Raw genomic sequence first — 20,906 nt, 5'->3', positions numbered from 1 at the left:
ATGGGGATTATTTATACTGTACATAGCACTGAGTTCACTTGAGCTCCTGCTAGTGTGATGGTATTTCAGCTGGAGAAGAACACATATAAACAGTTTCAAACACTTTGAATATGACACTCCATACTAAAACAGTAGCTTCGTTCCACAGCTCACATATCTATTGTGCATAATCACATCAGTTTTGCATCTGAAGAATAGTTGTCAAACAGTATGATTTACAACTTGTTCCTTGTTTTACTCCACAGTTTTAATCACCTGCTGTCAATCTAAAAGAAGATTGTCACCCTCCCTCAAAACGTGATAAACACACATACACAGTTTTGTTGGATCTTTTATTATAGCAATGTTCTTACATTTTCTCAACATATTTATTTTAAAAGGATGAGTTCTGTTTAATTAGAATGAAATCGAAAGGCAAGCCAGGAAAAAGGGCTTGGTGTGTTAACTAGGCTATGCCTAGGACAGATCCCTGAAAGGGAAGGAAGCTGATGCAATTTTGGAGACATTTGTCTATGCCTGTTATAATGAATGTTGTTTAACAATTTGGATGTATGTTTAAACACCAGTGGCTTTGCTTGAAATACCATTTAATATGAGCTTGTGCAGCTAAGGCTGTGTTTCAGATTTCTACTAATGGACACATTCTCAAATACTAATATGGTCTTGAAAGCAGAGGTGTCACCAAGTTCTTTGACACAAACGTATGATACAAATTTGTATATGCAGATGTGTGTGTATGTGTGTATATATGTGTGTGTGCGTGTGTGTGTGTGTGTGTGTGTGTGTGTGTGTGTGTATGTGTGTGTGTGTGCAAATTTAAGCAGACTTTCAAAGAGAAAGCTGCCCTGCAGGGAAATTGATTGTGTGTTTGTTTTTTGTTTTTTAAAGGGGATTGAGAAACTAAGGCGTGATGCAAAAGACTAGACTCTCTCCTCCACCAGGTCACCCCTGCTTAAAAGAAACATAGTCTTGTTTGCCTGATAGCTATTCCAACTTTCTAGGGTTTGAAGCTTTGGGGTTTAGACAGGATGGCCCTGGCAAGTATCTCCTTTGTTAGGGATATTACAGATAAATGGCCTAGGAAGTAACTGGAGAATCATTTGGATTCTGTGCAAGAAATAGCCAGCTTGTGAAGACAAACTATGGTTTGGGGGGAAACAGAGATACTGTACCCAATTTCTTGGACTCTGAATTAACAGCATTTTGTGGTGCTGGGTGTATCCTTAAAGATCTGATGTGGAAACAGTGAATTCTGATTGTCTGTTGGAATGTTTAAGCTGTACCTCCACCTACCTTCAACCTGTATATTTGTGTAAAAAAACACAAAAAATCCCACCCTCAAACATAAAATGCCAATAACCCTGCAGTGGCCTTCTAAATCTTGGTAAGTGCTGTGCTCCTACATCTCAGTGCTTGGAAAAGTGGAGTGTGCAACACTAATGTGAGCCTGTCCTCTTCAGTAGTGTGCGCAGAAGTAGTGTTGCTTGTTTAAAAGCTTTAGGAAATATAAATAATATTCCGTGTTTGAGTAATCTACAACCATTGACCCCTTTCATATCTCTTTCTCCAGGAATTGCAGCTAGGGTGAGCCACTTCAGAGCCGCAGAGGTGGGTGGCAACTTCAGTGCCTTTGTGATATCGCCAGCCAGTACACCAATCCATCTCTTATCTGACAGCTGTTTGCAGAATTCCATCCCAAAGCAGTAGCTGTGACAGGCATGCCGCTGCTGCCAGATCAAAAGGGGAAGTAACCAACACAGCTTACCTACATATGGTGAAGCAAAAGGCACTCTGAGATATGCAAGGTCACAGGGAGAACAAACGCAGGCTAATTATGCTACCCATTCTCAAAACATCCCACCTGGCCTGTTTACAACACTTGAGATTAACAGTGAGAAGTCAGGGAGAACGAAAGGGGGAAACAATCGTGCATGGAAAGGCTCTAGGCAGAAGGAAAAAACTGCCACATGAACTAGTCACGAGGCTAGAAATGTCTGGCAGCACAAAACAAACACAAAGCCCAGCACAGCTGCTGCTTGGTAACATGATTGGCAGTGCATGAGCAGGAAAAGGAGTGCATGAGCGGGAAAACGTTCTCCGAGACAGGGTCAGGGAAGAGCCAGCCTCCAGTGAAAGAGTCGCTACAGACTAAACAGCAGGTAAAAAGACCAGGGGGCTGTTGGAGATCCAACTTTTGGAGAGAGATCCAACTTTTGAGCTTATGAGGAAAGGCCACTAAATAATGTAGGAGAGGAGGCCTAATTTGTCTTGGCTTCTGATGGCCCTAGGGAGGAGACAGGCAGCATGATGACCTCAGGGGCAGTGGGCTCTCTACTTTTGCTCACTCAGGTAGGCCTCTCAAGGTGCACAGGTGGGTGGATGGTGCCATCAGGGTCTATGAGACAGTTGGCTAAGAATAAGGGGAGCATCAATGAAGCTTACGAAGATGTTTCCTAGCAGAGCTGGCCTATCAGAAAAGTGGGAGGAGTTATGTGGGATGCAAGATAGTAGACCAAAAGCTGGTTGGGCCATGCAGGAGCCAGGTGAATGGCTTCAGTGCCATTCAAAACCCTATACTTTTTCCTAGGGTATCCTGGATTCAAACTAGGGATGTCTTGTATGTGAAACATAAAAAAAAGCCCTGTTGCAACAAGCCATGCTCCTCCTACAGACCCTGTGTTTCTCCCTGATGCTTGTCTGATGCTGCTGGAGCTGAATGGCAAAGAAACTGATCTGTGATGTTTCAGCATGGGTTTGAGTCTTGGGTCCTTCCTCTCTTTTGCCCCTGACTTTCCTTTTTTGTTACCTTAGCAAAAGAAATGTTAAAAATGAAGACCAATTCTAACAGTTCATAATAAATCATGGCAAGTTAATAAATAAAATATTACTACAAAAAGAACACAAATAGTCCTAATTAAGAAACCAAGCCCACATAAATAAAATAGTAATAATAGGTGGTAAATAATCATTAAAGTTGTCAAGAAAAAAACACCAAATCCATAAACAATTACTTAAGGAAGTAAAACACATATTATTAAAAAAATTATACACAGCTCAGGATCATCGTAATTTGTGGAAGCTCTATGATCACATATTCTCTTAAACAGAAAGGTGAACATCTCATCTTCCACTATTTACTATTTCAAAAATTATTGCATACTACCTATTCAGATCTCTGCCTCTTTTGCCTGCCATGTTGTACCCATAAAATCCAGGGGATTTTGCTATCCTTGATGTAACTTCTCTTAAATGGGAGCTATTTCCCCTGCCTCTGCTTTTTGCATAAATAATCCTTACTGGTTGCTAATATGATATAGATGAGCCATTTCCCTGTATCTTTAGGAACCACATATTGCAGATTAGTTAGTAAAAATATTCTAGGATCTACAGTAATTGAATTCAGTGGAAATTTTAACTTCACCTCTTTGAAAAGTTCCTCCTCCAAACCAAATTACTTTGAAACTCTTAATTAAAACAAAACCCAAACCCGCTTGATTTGCAGCATGGGGAGTTGGTGTTTATAGCAAACAGATTTTGCACGGGCTTATTAAACTAGTTCCTGCTTTTCTTAGATCCTAGCCAGGATGTCAAAATATACTGAATTAAAACACACACTCCCCACGTGAGAGCTTTCAGGCACCCATAAGCCTTGTCACTTGAACAGCTTGTTAAGGGGCAAGGCACTGCATTGCATTTCCGTGTGTAGAAGCTTGACTTCCCTCCATACAGATCGGTTCATAGGTGGATTCGAAACAGGAGACAACCATAAGGGAGTTTAGACTGTTCCTTTGCCTGCAGACCGGATTTCCTGGCTATTTTTGACGCCTTGACTATTTACCTTCAGAGTGGTAGCAAGGCGGTTGCTCATAAGGCAGCAACAAGGGAGATGTTCCGGTTTTTTTCGGTGCAGTGATTTGGGAACAACGCGCGGCCTCCTCTAGAAGGAAGGACTAAGTTTAAGTTTCTCCAACGTCAAGTCTTCTTTGGGTTATTTTATTTTAAAGGGTTTTTTAAATGCCCTACAAAGTCCATTGCTCATTGCCCCCCTCCCTGAAGATGGGGTAGCTGAGAGCTATAGTGAGAGTTTACTATAGTCCATTCTCACGGTGCTGATTTGGACTCTCTTTATCACCTTGCCACAATTCATTCAACTTCGGAGTAGCTGCAAGTGAGTGGATTGTACCTGAAAGTGATTATATCATAATCCTGAGCAAACCTCACGATCTCCACAGTGCTTGCGGTGACTGAAGTTAATAATGACTTAAAATAACTCTCTAACAAAGGTTTGTTTAAAAAACCGATCCAGTCTTTTTTTAAACAAAAACAAAACAAAACACAGTCTTTATTAGCGAAATGAAACCTCACCAGCAAAGGTTTCCATCGCGGTACTACACAGAGGAGGCATGTCATCAAGATGCAGGCAGAACGATTACACTACAAACCAGGATATGTAGATAAGCTTATGTCGCTAATATGCATATAACTAGGACTTGCGATCTCTAAACGCACAAGCCCTATTGAGCTGACTTCTGGGTAGACATTCACCTTGCATGGCAAATGCCACGAAAGAGGCGCCCCAATACCACCCCCCACTCGGGCTCATAGCTGTCAACTTTTCCCTTTTCTTGCGAGGAATCCTATTTGGAATAAGGGAATTTCCCTTTAAAAAAAGGTAAACGTTGACAGCCATGCTCGGGCTGCAGCGGAGGCGAAGGTAGCCGCTTTCCTGCCCTCCCGCCCCCAAATGCCGCTGCTGCTGCCGCCGCCGCTATTCTCCGTTCACTCTCCCACGGACACGCCGTGAAGCTCCGACTATTCTATAGCCAGAAGCCATTCCATGCCAGAAGGTGGTTCCCTTACTATCACTCTAACCTTTTTTATCTCTCTTTTTTTCTTGCGGCGGGCGGGCGGAAGCGACTCTTCGAGGCCGATGAGACTTCCGGGCAGGCCGAGCTAAGGCGGAGGGAAGGAGGGAGGCGGGCAGGGAGGCAGGGACGCTGGCTGGGCTCCTCCTCGCGCGGGCGACTGGGCGGGCTCGGCTTTTCGGCGGCCGTTTCGGGCCTCCTTTCCCTTTCAGCCACGCAGCGCGGTGGTAGCGGCAGCGGCAGCAGCTCCCCCCCTCCTCCCGCGTCCGCTTCCCCGCCACCCGAGGCTCGCTCGCTGGTCCTGCCTGCGCGCTTGAGACGGCGGAGGCGGGTGGCGCGACCGGCCGGCAGGCAGGCGGGCAGGCGAAGAGGGCCGGAGCGAGCGTGCGTGTTTGTGTGTGTGTGGTGAAGGCCGGAGCGGCCGGCGGGGGAGATGAACACCGTCCTGACCCGCGCCAACTCTCTCTTCGCCTTCTCGCTGAGCGTGATGGCGGCGCTGACCTTCGGCTGCTTCATCACCACCGCCTTCAAAGAGCGCACGGTGCCCGTCAGCATCGCCGTCTCGCGGGTCATGCTGTGAGTGAGGGACGAGGGGAGGGTTGGGGGTCCTCTCTTCTTCTTCCTCCTCCTCCTCCTCCTCTTCCTTCTGGGGGCTGAGCCTCTTCGAAGTCTTTCGAGTAGTGGGCGGAAAAGGTTCTCCTCACCCCTTTCTCAGCAAGGATGTGGGGCGAGGAGATTGGGGTGCAGAAGGAGGCGAAGCCTGACTTGCTTCAAAGTATTCTCCCTTAACCCCCCCCCCCCAAAATCCTCCACCCCCCTTGTGGAGCATCTCTCATGTGCAAAACGTTAGTTTTGCAACGAGCCATCTCCCTTCGCTCCATTAATATTCACCTGTGGTCCTCGAAGTGATTTGGGGCGGGGGCATAACTTATCAGGATGTCTTTGTGTGCGCCCATGGCAGTGGCTGATGTGTTACCCCACCTCCCTGCAATTATTATTATTTCCCCACCACATCAGTCCCATGCCTGCTGCAAATAAGTCGCACAATGGAATGTTCGTGTTAAATGGGGTTGTCTTTGAAGACGGATAAAAGTGTTGTGTGTTATTGATCCTGCAATAATCGCCCGTTGTTCTCTGTGTTATCACCTAAGTTTGGATTCCCTTCTCTCTTTGTCGATTATGGGTCTCAGAACAGTAGACCTTTCCTTCCTGTTCTCTCATTTCCCCTTTGTGCGAGCCAATGAGCGAGCACCACGAACTCGCTGGTGCTGTAGTGTCCGCCCTCTGGCAGGCTCCCTCCAGGGTGTACATAGAAAGGCAACTCGGCTATTGGGTTTAGCACACGTCAGTGGCTGTTGCCCTGGCAGCATATTGCCAAGCATATGTCTGTTTCCATGCAGTTGGAGGTGGGGGGGGCAGTGTTGTTTTACAGCAAATTCCCGTGCTGTTCTGACAAACACAAGTCCTGCTCTCAGCATTGCTGACTGGTGTTGCTCTGAATGGTTTCATAGATTGCCGTGCATCATTTGTGGTGCTTGCATACTGATTTTATGTTCCTTAGTGCATTTGGAGCTAAGTAGGAACATCTCAGCTGAATGTGTTAAATTATGGGCTTCAAACATCATCCTCTATGCTGTTAAAATGTGCTAAATGTGACTGCTCTTGATGAATAAAAGCATGGCAGTGCATGGAGAATTAGATTTGTTCTGGTGTTCTCTCGTATTGTGCCTCTTGGCAGGAACATTAACATTAGTTGCCAAATGTCATCATCACATAATGGCTATGATAACTATAACTTGTAAGGTAAAGGAAATTAAATTATGTAGCCTATACATTATTGAAATCACAGGTGACATTCACTTGGCTCACTTTTGCCTAAATTTCTTGCCCAACTCCTAAGTTTCCTTCTGCTGCCCTGCATAATGTTGCACGCCACCCCAATGTCCGAGCAGTGTGAGTGTTCCAGGCTCTTACCTAGGGTTTGGTTTCCTCATTCCTAGGGACAGTAGAGAGTGACTGATGTCTTTAGGATGTATGGTTTATCTACACACACACACACACACCCTATGATGGAGGGACTCACAGCATTAACATCCCAGAAGGTCTTGCTTCTCCCATAGTCACAGCCTTGGATTCCAACAGAAATCAGGCTTGACTCTCACTCTCTGACTTCTGCTTGCTTCTAGCACAGCTCTCGCTCTCTCACTGTGGCTTTTGTCTTCTCACTACCAACCAGGTGAGGGAGGGGGTCCTCCCATTTGCCCTCTGGCACAAAGTAACTTCCTTATAACAAATAAGCTGGCCTTGCTACTTCAACAGTGGAATCCTCCAAACACAACCCTGTAAACATTTGTGTAGCCATAATACTTTATTTATGACTTACAGAACATTTGCACTCTCTAATGAAATATTTGTTTAAAACTTTTAATTTTTCCAAATTTTGGAGAATGTTTAGATATGCATGTTTAAAATATCCAAGTTAAGTTATTGGCTTGGATTCTAAGATAAGTCAACTTCAGGAAGTATATTTAAACTGTAATTATTGTTCATTCTACATTCTGTTACAAGGGACCAGCCTCAGCACTGCCTGTGTTTCCCATTTTTTCCCCACTGAATAAGAGTATCCTTTCTCTGAAGAAACTAATATTATCTTGTGCCAGCTGCAAAGAAGTTTGAATAATGTGTTTTTTGTGTGTGTTTTTAGGAAAAATGTAGAAGACTTCACTGGACCTGGAGAAAGAAGTGACCTTGGAATCATTACTTTTGACATTACTGCAGATATCCTTCATAAAAATTTGTAGAGCTTCAGAATAAATCCTGTTTTTAAGTACTGGTTACTAGAGGGTGAGAAAACAAAAAATCTATACATCTTTGAAGCTACTTCTAACAAAAGCTGGGAATGGAGAATACATTATACAAATATTAAAGGCTAGAATTTCTGGTTTATATTTGAGTGTTTTCTCAACTACAGCATTGTTATTAATGTCATAATGATACCTGATTCTTTAGCGTGGTGCTGATGTAACACACCTGATTACTTAACCATGGTTGAGTGGGCTACCAGCTTGCGCACTTCTCTTATCTCAGTGGTAAATTCCCCTTCCTTCCCTTTTAGCGCTATGGTGTTGCATTACTGAAGGTTGCCCAGTATTTGCAAACCAATTTATAAATCTGGTGTTAAATGATGGTTAAAGCTAACCATGGATACTCTGAACACAAATGTTTACATTAAAAAACAAAACAAAAACAGAAGGGGACCATGCCACAAAGTTATTCATGGAAAACAATACCACATTTTGTTAACCCTTATTTTCTTGCCCGTTATTTTTGCTTTGCTTTCTCTCTGTCACAACTCTCCCTGTTCTCTCTCCTCACCAAATTGTGTGTCCCCCCTCTTCCTCTCTTTTCACCCATATCCTTTCCCTCCAGTCTTGCTTTTTGCTCTGCTGCTGGTCCTACCCCCTCTCATTGCCTGGTTGAAACAGGACAGGCAAACTGGCACAAACTCAGCCATGCAGCCCTGAGTCCAGGAAGCAGCTGAGTGCCCACCCTTGCTATTTTCAGGCACCTGCAATCTGCAGGTGTTTCCATAAAGAGTGAAAACAGTGGACAAGTGTTTCAGTTAGAAGTTTCCCCAGGGAACTGCAATTTGCACACAGACCCTACGTTATGCAGGCCTGCCCTAAGTGTTTTCATTATCCCAGTGGGATTTCTTGTCTTGAAACTGCATACTCAGTGTCGTATCAGAAACTCCCTTCAGCTTCATCTGTAGTTTGCTATGTAGAATAAGAAACTGCTGTTTGGGTTATACAAGTCTGAAAACTGAACTAGTTGTACTAGTCATTGGATACTGGCCTAGAACTCTAGTAAATAAGAGACTTCGGCTTTGCTTCTTCAAAATCCCAAATTCCTCAGTCCTATAACTGGAATAAACAGGACTGGCATGCATATACAGTATTCTATTACCTGTTTAATACCAATATCTGATAGTATTGCTTTTATTGATTGTAAGCAGCATCTGAGGTAATGTGGAATAAAAATGTTTTAAAATAAGCAAAAATGGTTTATTTGAAACAATATGAATAATCCATTTCCTTTTGAAGATTTTTTTTTAAAATAAAATAAGAATTGGGACACATGGCAGAATGCAGGGGAGTTAAATAGATTTGGACATGTTGAGTGATCACCCCTTCCTTTCTGCCTCTTATTCCCCCAACAACCCTTCAACACAAAGATAAGAACCTGTAGCAGTTTTCTTTTTTTACAAAAGTAAAGCTGCTGGTCTTGATCTACAAAAATTAAAATGTCATGAATCCTCAGTTAATATGTTGTTTCTCACAGAGAAAAGCCTTAAGTTGAGAAATGCCTTCTGAAGAGAACATTTCTGCTTTAAAATGCTTGGATAGTTGATCTGCACTGAATGAGTGTTTTTGAAAATATTCAAAATTTGAAACAGTATATGTTCCTTAACGTTCACACATCTGCACAGTATATTTGACTGGAATGTGAAACAATTATTTCTGTATTTATCAGCAGAATATTCAACAAAGAACAATGTAAGTATACATTTTAAAGTGGTTAAATGAAAATGCATACTAATTATATAGTTATTTCTGTCGACTCACGAAGGGGGAGCAGGAAAAAACTTAAACATGTAGCAGAGTCCCCCCGCCCCCCCAAAAATAGACCAGAGGCAATTGTACTTCATTCAGCAGATCTTTTACTGCTACTGAGGCAAGTGAACATAATGATCACAAATCCAATACATTCAGGATTGGCACAGTTCATAAAAATCCAGTAGCAGCACTTAGAATAAAACTTGCAATACTTATAATAAGACTAAACCTTAACACTACAGTGGTACCTCGATTTTCGAACATCTCGGAAATTGAACGTTTCAGTTTTTGAACGCCGAAAACCCGGAAGTAACTGCTTCGGTTTTCAAACACGCCTTGGAAATTGAACAGGAAACGCGGCTTCCATTTTGAGTTTTCTGTAAGTAAATGCTTCCAGAAGTAAATGCTTCAGGTTTCAGAAGTCAAATGGTCTTCCAGAATGGATTAAGTTTGAAAACCGAGGTACCACTGTGTAGCATACAGAAACAAAACACTAGAACAAAGAGAGATAGAAAGCAAAAGTGAGTGAGAGCTAGGCTCCTTCTGGCCTGACTATCATAGTCAGCTTGACCTTGACAGAAAGGACAACAAAACCAGTTTAAACCAGCTGTACTCAGCTTCCCAGCAGAAATAACCCAAACAAATCTAATGTTTGGCAAAAGTTGGAAAGTTTTTCTATATTCTGAAAGTTTGCAGGTAATTGATATCTCCAGCTTAGATGCAGATCTGAAATCTGTTTCGCAAAGTTGTCTTTGTAGAAAGGGGAACACTTTGGTTTTCAAATGTTTAGTGTTGTAAAGTTCCCAGCACCTTCTAATGTCTGCTTCTACGAATGTACTCATGGCTGTTTTATCCTGATACAACAACTGTGCCACTGATGTTTGTAGAATATTTAAGTGGGCGCTACATTGAAATTGATATGTTACCACTCTTTAATTCCTCAGTCCTTGCCTAAAAAACTTCGAAAACATGCCTGTGTATTCATGATAGTGCTAGTTAAACATGGATGGAATAGTGATGCTCTGGCTTCTTGGATCATTGCACAATCTATAATTATCTGCTGCTTGTTATATTCGTCTGATTGTTTCATCAGTCTCTGGCCTGGTTCACGCATCATGCAAAACCATAGAAAACCAGCTACGGTCTAATGTGAATGAGGAGCTTGCTAGTGCACTCTACTGAAAAATTCTCACTTTGCTTCTCCCCTGTTATTGCTGCTGCAATGCCTCTAGGAAACAAGTCAGATTTTGACTTGTCATGATGGGCAAATCTGTGTTTGCAGTTTCTCTCAAAACAAACCATGAGCAGTACTCAAGCTCCTTGGCTTATTGCTTGTGGTGGAAGGGTGATCCATGAGCCCAGATTCATGTTATAACAAGGTGAATTGTCTTGTTTCCCAGCAGCGCAGCATGAGTGGTAGAAGAGGAGCAGAGCAAAACTTTTCAGCACACAAGTGCAAATGTATATTTACATTAAAGCATAGTTTGTTTCCATCTGTGGTTTAATGTGGTGTGATAACAGGGTCTCTGTAAACTGAAAGAAGGCAAACAGTGAAACATTGCCACAAATATTTTGTGATTCTTGCTAGAGAGATCCACCAAGTCCTCTGCAGAAAACATGTAAATAGGCTGGAAATACTGGTTTATTCCAATTTCCATTTATTTTAGTAACACCTTATGTGAGATTGGCATTTTGGGGAAGTGGGCTGCAGTTCTCAATCTCTCTGGTGCACAGTCATAGCTCTGAATTACTAGTCAGCTATGCACACATACAAATCTTGATAACAGTAACAAAGTCTGTTTTATTACATGTTAATTTTTCCAAAAGCAGTTCATTAACTGTTTACTTCTTTTTATCGTAATGCTACAATGTTTTTTCAGGAAGGATTTTTTTTGCCGATGCTTTACTATGTAGTTTACTTTTGAGCCTATAACGCTTACAATATCACTGAAAGAAAGCCCTCAAGCTCTGGGTGAATGGCTATCTCCATATTCAGCTTCCTTGATGAGAAATTTTTGCCATTTTCTATTCCTTTTAGTGATTAATGGCAACTTTAATTGCAGGCTTTGAACCAGGTTGTCCTCTGGGACAAAATTATTTTAAGAGGGGATAACCCAAAGCTGCTGTTGAAAGACATGAAATCAAAATACTTCTTCTTTGATGATGGAAATGGTCTCAAGTGAGTAAATTCCCTTCCTGTATTCATTTTGATTATGTATTTGTGATATGTATGCAGTGATACAGCTGAGAGAACTCGTCAGCAGAGAGAATGTTTACTTTCAGGAATGCGCTCACATTGTCATCTACGTTCTTTTAGTGGAATAACATAAACATTTTCTTATCACAGGCTTTCTATCAATATAACACATTTGCAAACAGCCATAGTTCACATAACTTACTGTATGCAAAATCCGAGTTCCCCTTGTGTCTTTTGCAGCCACATTTAATGTTGTGGTTGTGCCAGCTGGAAGCTGTCAAAACTTTGGAGTAGTCGCCTCATTACCTGCAAGCACAATCTAACCTACAGCAGCTAAACAGATGAAACGAATTAGCACGATGGGTGAGACAATGAGCAGGGTGGGGATGGGGAGCAAGATGCACAGGGAACAGTTATATTAGGAGAGGGTTTATATATAAGAAATGTTAGAAATGATGGAAGTAAAGCAGCAACCAGAAAGAGGGTTTACAAGGGCTCACAGAGTTTCTACTTTTTATAGTGCTTCTGTTTCTGGATTTAGGGTTCAATACATTAGTTTTCTCAAGTCCTATTGAGATCTGCAGCACTTCCAATGCTTAACAGTAATCTCTTTGAGGACACTTTCTGCAGATTAGCACATCTAGAGTTTGGTATGTTTTTAAGATGCAAAGTGTCATAAATATGATTGTCATAGTTTCTTGGTGAGAAAAATTGGTCCCTTGCATGTGGCCAATGGATTGTATGATAAATAAGATTAACGAATTCTTAATGCTGGCATACGTGGTCCTGCATGCTGCAGCATTTATTGCAATGTACACTGCTTGTAGTATTCAAATGATTCTACTAATACTGTGTTCAAATTGCAGGGGCAACAGAAACATCACATTGACTCTTTCATGGAATGTCGTACCAAATGCTGGCATCCTACCTCTTGTGACAGGAGCAGGACACATATCTGTTCCATTCCCAGATACTTATAAAACGGCAAAAAGCTATTAAATTATTATGCTGAACCTTGAGTAACATATTTTTATACTTGTACATTATAAATTTTATCGCTTTTTCGTCTCCCGCCCACCTCAATTCAAAGGTACTGTACTGAGTTTCTTTAGGTTTAGCTGAGATGGAAGGAAAATAATTTGTCTGGTTTGTTTTCAACTTTCAATTCAAAAAAATGAACTTGAAATCTCAAGGAAAGGTGAATAGTTGTTTTAAATTTTGGGCAAAAAGTTATTGTTCTGGTTATCAGGACAGGTAATACCTTTCTTACAAATAAAACTTTTTGAAACCAGAAACAGTTCATTTGGTTTGAATGTATTGAGAGTTCATATTTCCCCCCAGTCTTTCACATTTCCCTATAGGTAGGAGATGTTTGTCTTGAGATTTCAGATCCAAAGCTATGACGAAATTAAAAGACCTTAATAAAAGGTTCTCAGACAATATGTTCATTGCAAAATGTAAGCATATAATACAAAGTCCGTGAAACAATAGAATAAACCAGATATCAAAATAGAAGCATTTAAACACACAAAAGTCAAGAAATTGCAAACTCTTCAGTAGCAAGTACCTCTCAATCATTCAGCTGATGTATAAGAAGTAATTTCAGTATTCCAGCACTAGTTTTCAAGTAAAGAAAGATGATTATGAGAACTCAAAAGGAACTTAAGGAAAATATCTGAGGTTACCAGCTGCTGCTTACCGTATTTTTCGCCCTATAGGACGCACTTTTCCCCCTCCAAAAATGAAGGGGAAATGTGTGTGCGTCCTATGGGGCGAATGCAGGCTTTTGCTGAAGCCTGGAGAGCGAGAGGGGTCGGTGCGCACCGACCCCTCTCGCTCTCCAGGCTTCAGGAAGCTATCCCGCCGGGCTCCCTAGGCTTGCGGATAGCAGCCTGTTCTGGGGTCGGGGAAGCTCGGGCTTCCCCCGCCCCAACCCTGCGCCTGGGGGGGGGTTCCTTTATTTCCCCCCTCCAAAAAAAACTAGATGCGCCCTATGGGCCAGTGCGCCCTATGGGGCGAAAAATACGGTATATTGGCTTGTTGATAAAAAATTAATGTGACATTTCAGAAAACACTTCACGGTGTCTAGAAATAAAATGTTGAAGTATGTTATTTGGTTTATCTGGAATTATAGCAAACAGCTTACTGGTTTCAAATGAACACAACTTTCCTTTACCCATGGAGTCTTCTCGTGGAAGTAAACAAGCTTTTGGTACTTTTACCATCCTTATTGATAAATACCACATACTAGAATGTTAAGGTTTAACTTTAAGATGGATCATGCATTACTGTGCATGAGAGTACCTAGAAAGGTAAAAAGGCCTGACATTAGCACCACTATAGATTTTAACTATATGGTTTCATATATGGTGTTATTTCCTCATCAGTGAGACCATTCCATCTGCGGTACGTGAGCTTACGTGGAATGGCAATGAAGCTTGGGTTGGTATGGTTTTAGCAACCACATGGTAGTTCCTTAAGCTTGAATTGTTTTATTATCTCTGGGCCGCATCTGTAATCCTTCTAAGCAAAGGATTGTGAGAACCATCTTCTACACCCCCCAAAATGCCAGAACAAAACTACTAGAATCAATAGTTAGGACAGAAGTTTCTCAATGATTGATCGAGGTAGAAGACAAGACATCAGAGTTCCATAAAAATATTCTTCTAGCCTGTTCCTCTGTGTTTCTCTTCACTTTTTTGGACTTTCTAATTTTCTTCTTTAGCATAGTAAAATGAGGAGACCCTTTTATTAATATTAAATAGTGATTGTAGTGATTTGGTTGATAATCTGCTCACGGTAATACTGAGTGTACCATCTTAGAACAGTGCTAGTGGGTCATGGTAGTTCTTCATTGATATCAATTATAGATGCATGTACTTTCATTCTGATCTTACCGCTTTGGGGAATTATCCTGTAGTGCTGAAAATAGTAATTGTTCTCTGACCCTCTTGCCCACAACATGTGCTCTTTGCATAACGATAGAATTGCCATTACACTACTTACCCCAGCAACCTATTTTGTAGGAAACGTAAGTCTGGCTCTCAAGTTTTCAATGGCACAGGTACACTAATCTGTAGGCAGCATATCTTTACAAAAAAACAGTTGAGAGTATCAGCGTTTGGGACTTCTGTATTTTTGTGTCTCTAGTGGGTGTGTAGCCTGTGGCCCTTGGGCTCTTTGTCTGGGAGGGGGCGCCTTGGGGGGAGAAAAGGATGGTGAGATGAGCTGAAACAGATGGAGCAATGGGAGGAGGAAGAAGAAAATTCTGCAAGCAATCAGTTCAAACTTCTGGCAAGAGTGACCTATCCCCTGCTCTGGAGCCCAAGCTGTCTCCACACTATCCTGAGTTCAGGTAAGTGTTTTGAGAAAAAAAATGAGCCCCTGGCAAGAAACTGTTTTATAAAGCAGTTATTCATACAAGTCAATCTGATAAATCAGGAATGGCAGCTTTTGCAAAAAAACAAACAAACAAAAAAAAAACCTGCCCAGTAGTAGCCCATAATGATTCTGGAATGGATCATTAATGGCACAAGAGTAGCTGAAGTGAAAAAAGAACAAGTAGAGCATTATTCAGTGGAAAGCCCAAATGTCATGGTTATTTCTGCAGGGATCCTTTTTCTAGTATTCTAAAAACTGCAAAAAAAAAACCCAACAACAACAACTATTTGACAAGCGAAACTGCAAAGAAAAATTGGTTGCTCCACCAAGTATATCTATACAAATTGTATATTGTCATATAAAATGAAAGAATGATCTTGGTCACCCTTAACTTACATACGAAGCTGTCTTGTATCAAGTCGGGTCAATGTTCTCTTTAGATCAGTATTGTCTGCACCACATTAGAGCTGGTGCTCTTCAGATTTTTGGATGCTCTCCAGCCAAATGATGGTAGGAACTATAGTTTAAAGCACCTGGAGGACACTCGGTAAGAGAAGGCTAGCCTACATTTACTGGCAGTGGTTCTCCATCATTTTAGGCCAGGTGACTTCCTAGGCTTATCTGGAGATACTGGGAATTGAATGTGGGGCTCTTTGTACAGTGGTACCTCAGGTTACAGGCGCTTCAGGTTACAGACTCCGCTAACCCAGAAATAGTACCTTGGGTTAAGAACTTTGCTTCAGGATGAGAACAGAAATCACGCTGTGGTGGCACAGTGGCAGCGGGGGGCCCCATTAGTTAAAGTGATACCTCAGGTTAAGAACAGTTTCAGGTTATGAACAGACATCCAGAACGAATTAAGTTCTTAACCCGAGGTACCACTGTATATGTAAAGTATGCCATTTTGTTAGCAACTTAACGCAAATGTTTCAGTCATTTGTAAATTCCATGACAGATCTGGATCACTTCCGGAAGCAGAGTCACATCACCAGGAATTGTGGAGAGTATGCTTTAACATAAGGGGGTGTCTAGTATACCTATATAATTTCAAAATCTTTCTCTGCTACTTTAATTTTTCATTTCACTTTTAGTTTGTATACCACCTTTCTGTATTAGTTTACAAGCTGAAGAAAAGCACGAATGCACACCTTATAACAATCAGGTCCAATGCAAAAAACTTACAATAAAAACAACTTTAAAATAAACAACATATCAAATAAAGTAATATTCAATAATCCATTAGAATATAATAAAGGTAAAGGGACCCCTGACCATTAGGTCCAGTCGTGGCCGACTCTGGGGTTGCGACGCTCATCTCGCTTTACTGGCCGAGGGAGCCGGTGTACAGCTTCCAGGTCATGTGGCCAGCATGACTAAGCCGCTTCTGGCGAACCAGAGCAGCGCACGGAAATGCCGTTTACCTTCCCACCGGAGCGGTACCTATTTATCTACTTGCACTTTGACGAGCTTTCGAACTGCTAGGTGGGCAGGACCAGGGACCGAGCAACAGGAGCTCACCCCGTCGCGGGGATTCGAACCGCCGACCTTCTGATCGGCAAGTCCTAGGCTCTGTGGTTTAACCCACAGCACCACCTGCGTCCAGAATATAATAGAATATAGTAGTACACAATAAAATTAAATATTAGCAAATAACAAGCAGAAATTCATTCTTAACCATTTTAATAAATAGTTTCTAAGCTATAACCAATAAAAATAACAGTAAGTCACAGTGCATAAAATAACACAATACAAACTGAGAAGCAAAGACACACAACTGATATATATATATTTTTAAAGTATCCCTGAACTCCCTTTCTTCCCAGCTGTTTCTGCTGTTCCTAACGGCCTGGTCTGGGAAAGACTCCTAGGGCTGGAGGGAGGGGCAAGGCAGGTGAAAAAAGCCATTGCCTGATGGCCAGCACAAAGTCTCCCCTCAGACATCTTTTATGAAGACTTCTACGGCTAGAGGAAATATGGAAGAAATAAAAAATGCAGGTTGGTCCATTACATTAACTTGGGAGGGGGGGGGTGGGACAACAGTAGTGTAATATTAAGATCACCTTAAAAAATTGCAAAGTAGTGAAGAAGCTTTTGAGTTCACCAGAATTTTCTTGAAGCTAAATATGAAGCAATATGAAGGGGGTACGGTCAGGTTGAGAAGATTTTGTTGCATGCGGTGAGAAATCCCTGTTACAATTTATAATGGCATAAAAATTGAGCAGAGATGTTATATAGACATAGGAGCCTTTTGTCAATAGTGATGGTGTCCTAGAACTTGAGAAAGAAAACCAACAACCTAATACTGAACTTTGCCTACGGGAGAAAAAGTAAGCAATACCCAGTTGGCTGCCTATTGGGGCTTTGCCTTGTACACTACCTAATAATAATCTTCAACTTTGCAAATGTTAGATCTACCCTCTTATTCTTTTTCTTTGCTCTCTGGCTTAGAAAGGATCAGTGTGTTCTGACAACTGTTAGAAAAACATCCCAATAAGCCATGGTGTTACATTTTTGAAAGAAGTGCAGTAGTGGCTCATTTCTCCCCATTAGTCTTTGTAGCAACTGAAGACCATCTTTGCACTTACGACAGACCTACCTGACCCCTACTCTAATGCTATTATAAACTGCAAATTGGCTCTTTTATGAGGCCAAGCAATCTCCCCATCACCACTACCACCTGCCTGTTTGTGCTTAATATCCACTGTGCTTAAGGAAGCGCCATGTTTGTGGCGCTCAACTCCTTCCTTTAGACATCTGGTGGTAGTCTAGGATTCTAGACTAGGTGGGCTATTGGCCTGACCCTGCATGGCTCTCCTTATGTTACCATCCTGCCTGAAGAGGAGTGAAAGCTTGCTCACTACTCTGACATTTTACTTGTTCCAAATATAGGAGTTAAGTTTAAAACAAATGCATGTACATATACTGCTATTCAGCTTTAGGTGGCACTATTGCCTTATATTAAATGAGGCAAGTTGGCGGTGGTTGACTTATTTGGATTGTAAACCTCACCTGGCACATTCCCTTTCATCATGATTACAATGCATACATTTCAAAGGCTAAAGTGAAATGGTGTAAATCTGTGAGTATAGTTAAAAGCGTTTTATAGTCACACGGGCACCGAGTTTGTTCACAGATGTGTTTGTTTTATGCTCACCTCTTTCCAGTGAGTTTATGGCCTGTACTTGAACGAGCATTTATTTTCTTTACATGTGTATTCTAATTTGCACAGTTCTGGATGCTCACATATATCAGATCCACGAGATAGAATCCTTCACTAAAAAAAGACATTATAATGAAATGGTGTAGAACTTGGTTCGGATTTATGGCTGTCAGACTCTTTCTTTTTGAAAAGCAGCTTGATCCACTAGCTCATTGTCCTGCTAGCCGCACTCTGCAGTCCATAAACTGGCTTAGATTTTAACCCCAACTGTACAATCACTTGGAGTTAATGATAATTTTGCATGGGGCAATACAGCAGTCAACAAAAACTGCACCTGCCCCTCCCACCATTAATGCCTATCTACCAGATCCCACACCCATGGTCACACAGCTATCCTGGGAAATGAAATGAAATGAAACACAGGTCTCTCTAGATCAGTATAGTCTGCACTACACAACACCTGGTGCTCCTCAGGTTTTGGGCTGCTCTTATGTTGAGTCAGGCGATTGGACCATTTAGGTTTGTTTGTCTGCAGTGGCAGCAGTAGTCCAGAGTTTCAGACTGGAAAGTGGGTTCTGGGACATTTTGCCTGCTACATCCCTCATGGCAAATAAGGACTATGGAGGTTGCATATTGTCTCCCACCATCTCTTTCTTATATGTTGCAACTTGAAAAACCAGCTGGTGAATAAGTGTCCCACTAGGGCAGGGGAGGATGTTGTGAGCAGACAAAGGTGAATTTGGAACCTGGCACAGATGATCAGTTCCTGGTCTGAGCAGAAACCGTCCATACATTTATCTCAATGATAAAAGCATAGGAATCAACATTTCAGAGTCTGGGGACAAATCAATAAGGGCTGTACTAATTCATTTTCAACACTTTTGCATTTTTGTTGCATAGCGCTGTTTAAGTCAGTTGTAAAATTATATTAAAACAAATTATTTGTATAACTCTCACTTCTTTATCCGTGGGCACTGCTGTTTCCATCTCCCATCATTGGCAGGAAAGATCACATGGATCAACTGTCCACATAACTGGGGAGAGATTTTTTTTTAAGAATTCCATCTTAATTTCTGATATAGGTGAATGGAGAATCCTCAAACACTTCAAATCAACTAAAAGTGTGAAGAAAATTAAGTATTGCATTAAAAAATTGTTTGCTTAGTTTCCATAGCAGATTCCACTAGGTGTCAGCCCACGCCTCTTCAAAAGCTGTGTTACGTAGGTGCCCATTTTTATATTTGATTCCAGAAGACTTCATTTTAAGACCAAAGTGTAAAAATGCATTTACTTAAAAGTCCTACTGCGTTCAGTGGGATGTACTACTTAGTAAGAATCCAGTCTATCCTTTAATGTTTATAATCTCTAGTGCCTTGGAGGAGATATAAAATTACTCAGATAGCCACATATATGTATTTAGTGGGAAACGTGCCACAGTTCACTGTGCCCTTCCAACCATCTAATTAATGGCACTTTCACCCTCTGTAAATAACCACTCCCAGTATCCACCTTTGGTACTCACATGCTTTAGGAAGCATCAGCAACTACATGCATGTCAGAGTTCTGACTGGGATCAGAGACAGAAGTTCAGGATATGCAATAGGAATAACCCTGAAGACTTAGGGATCATTTGAATTTTACTGGAATTTACTGGCGGTTGCACAGTTATTAACTCATTTTTATTGATGACTTTTTTGGGGTACATTTCTAGCTTTGAGGATAATTTGATTAAAATTATACCTGTATTGCTAAATACATTGTTTAGATTTATAGTTCTCATCTTTCGGCAAGACAGACCAATGGTTTGATTTAGTGAAGGTAGCTTAGTATTTTAGGGAGGAGCCATAAGCTCAATGGCAGAGCTCATCTTCTACATTATAATTCCTGAAAATTTTATTAGCCCAATTTAAACAGGCTGCAAAGGATCCCTGCTTAACCTCTAGGTAGCTACTGCTATTTGGAGTGGACAGGACTGCACTAGATGGCTCAGTGGTCTTCCTTTGCATAAGCCATCTCCATGTGTTTCTATAAACTAAAGTGAAAACCAACACCTAACCTATTTTAATTTTTAAAAAAGTGCACTGCAGTGTGAGATAATTGCAATCCATTACTCAGTATATACAACCAACATCTTTTTAAGCCCTGATCTTTCCATCAGTGTGTTTCATTCATGTGAGCAAGGGAAACGGTGCAGGATAGGAAGCTGAGGAAAAACCAGAGGAAACAATAGCAGTGAGTCATATTTCAAGCTTATTTTGTAGATTCCCATTACAGCAGACCTTTTAATGTAAAGCAAAATCTGCCAGAATATTGAAGGGAAGCCAGAATTATTTTTAATTAGGTCTGTATCGCCCAGAACAAATTCTTCCTTTAGAAAGGGGCAAACCAGAGTTCCTGCCTTTATGCTGTACACTTGAGTTATTATAGTGATAAAACTTATTTCCCTGTACACTGGAGTCATTGAATGGCTCCTTTTTTCCTGAAGAGTCGTGATGTACTTCTTGCAGCCTTGCCATATAGTTTCCTAGGATCCTCTGTTCTCTCCAACTTCAGCGGAAGCTTAGATTTGTCAAGAGGCTCTTAGTCCCACACAGTACAGTTTTCTGATGTACCCCGCCCTCTGAGGACTAGTTTTTTCCAGGACCTAACCATTATAATGCAGAGGTCTTCAACTGAGAGCCACTACA

The 20,906-nt window shown here is 41.5% G+C and overlaps 1 protein-coding gene and 1 long non-coding RNA gene across 2 annotated transcripts in view; both read left to right on the top strand.

Annotated features, from left to right (window-relative positions):
* Positions 1–610, top strand: part of LOC128420753 (uncharacterized) — a 28,422-nt gene extending 27,812 nt beyond the window's left edge. Inside the window, exon 4 of the long non-coding RNA XR_008332111.1 lies at positions 246–610. This is a non-coding gene — a long non-coding RNA (uncharacterized LOC128420753). The remainder of the gene's footprint in view (positions 1–245) is intronic.
* Positions 611–4,979: 4,369 nt separating this feature from the next.
* Positions 4,980–12,973, top strand: SPCS3 (signal peptidase complex subunit 3). Its single transcript, XM_053402757.1, has 5 exons — positions 4,980–5,441; positions 7,570–7,645; positions 9,347–9,421; positions 11,545–11,660; positions 12,545–12,973. Exons 1-5 carry the CDS (start codon positions 5,299–5,301, stop codon positions 12,675–12,677), a joined length of 543 nt encoding a protein of 180 aa, XP_053258732.1. The 5' UTR covers positions 4,980–5,298; the 3' UTR covers positions 12,678–12,973.
* The last annotated feature ends 7,933 nt before the right edge of the window (positions 12,974–20,906 follow it).

The sequence above is a fragment of the Podarcis raffonei genome, chromosome 9 (assembly GCF_027172205.1).
Source record: "Podarcis raffonei isolate rPodRaf1 chromosome 9, rPodRaf1.pri, whole genome shotgun sequence".
NCBI lineage: Eukaryota > Metazoa > Chordata > Lepidosauria > Squamata > Lacertidae > Podarcis > Podarcis raffonei.
The sequence above is the reverse complement of the archived record's forward strand: the minus strand, read 5'-3'. Positions and strand labels throughout refer to the sequence as shown.

Excerpts from the sequence above, each read along its gene's own strand:
- SPCS3 (XM_053402757.1), top strand. The coding sequence starts at position 5,299 with ATGAACACCGTCCTGACCCGCGCCAACTCTCTCTTCGCCTTCTCGCTG. Across the intron at positions 5,442-7,569 it reads GCCGTCTCGCGGGTCATGCT|GAAAAATGTAGAAGACTTCA; the intron begins GTGAGTGAGGGA and ends GTGTGTTTTTAG. Across the intron at positions 7,646-9,346 it reads CTTTTGACATTACTGCAGAT|CTGCACAGTATATTTGACTG; the intron begins ATCCTTCATAAA and ends ACGTTCACACAT.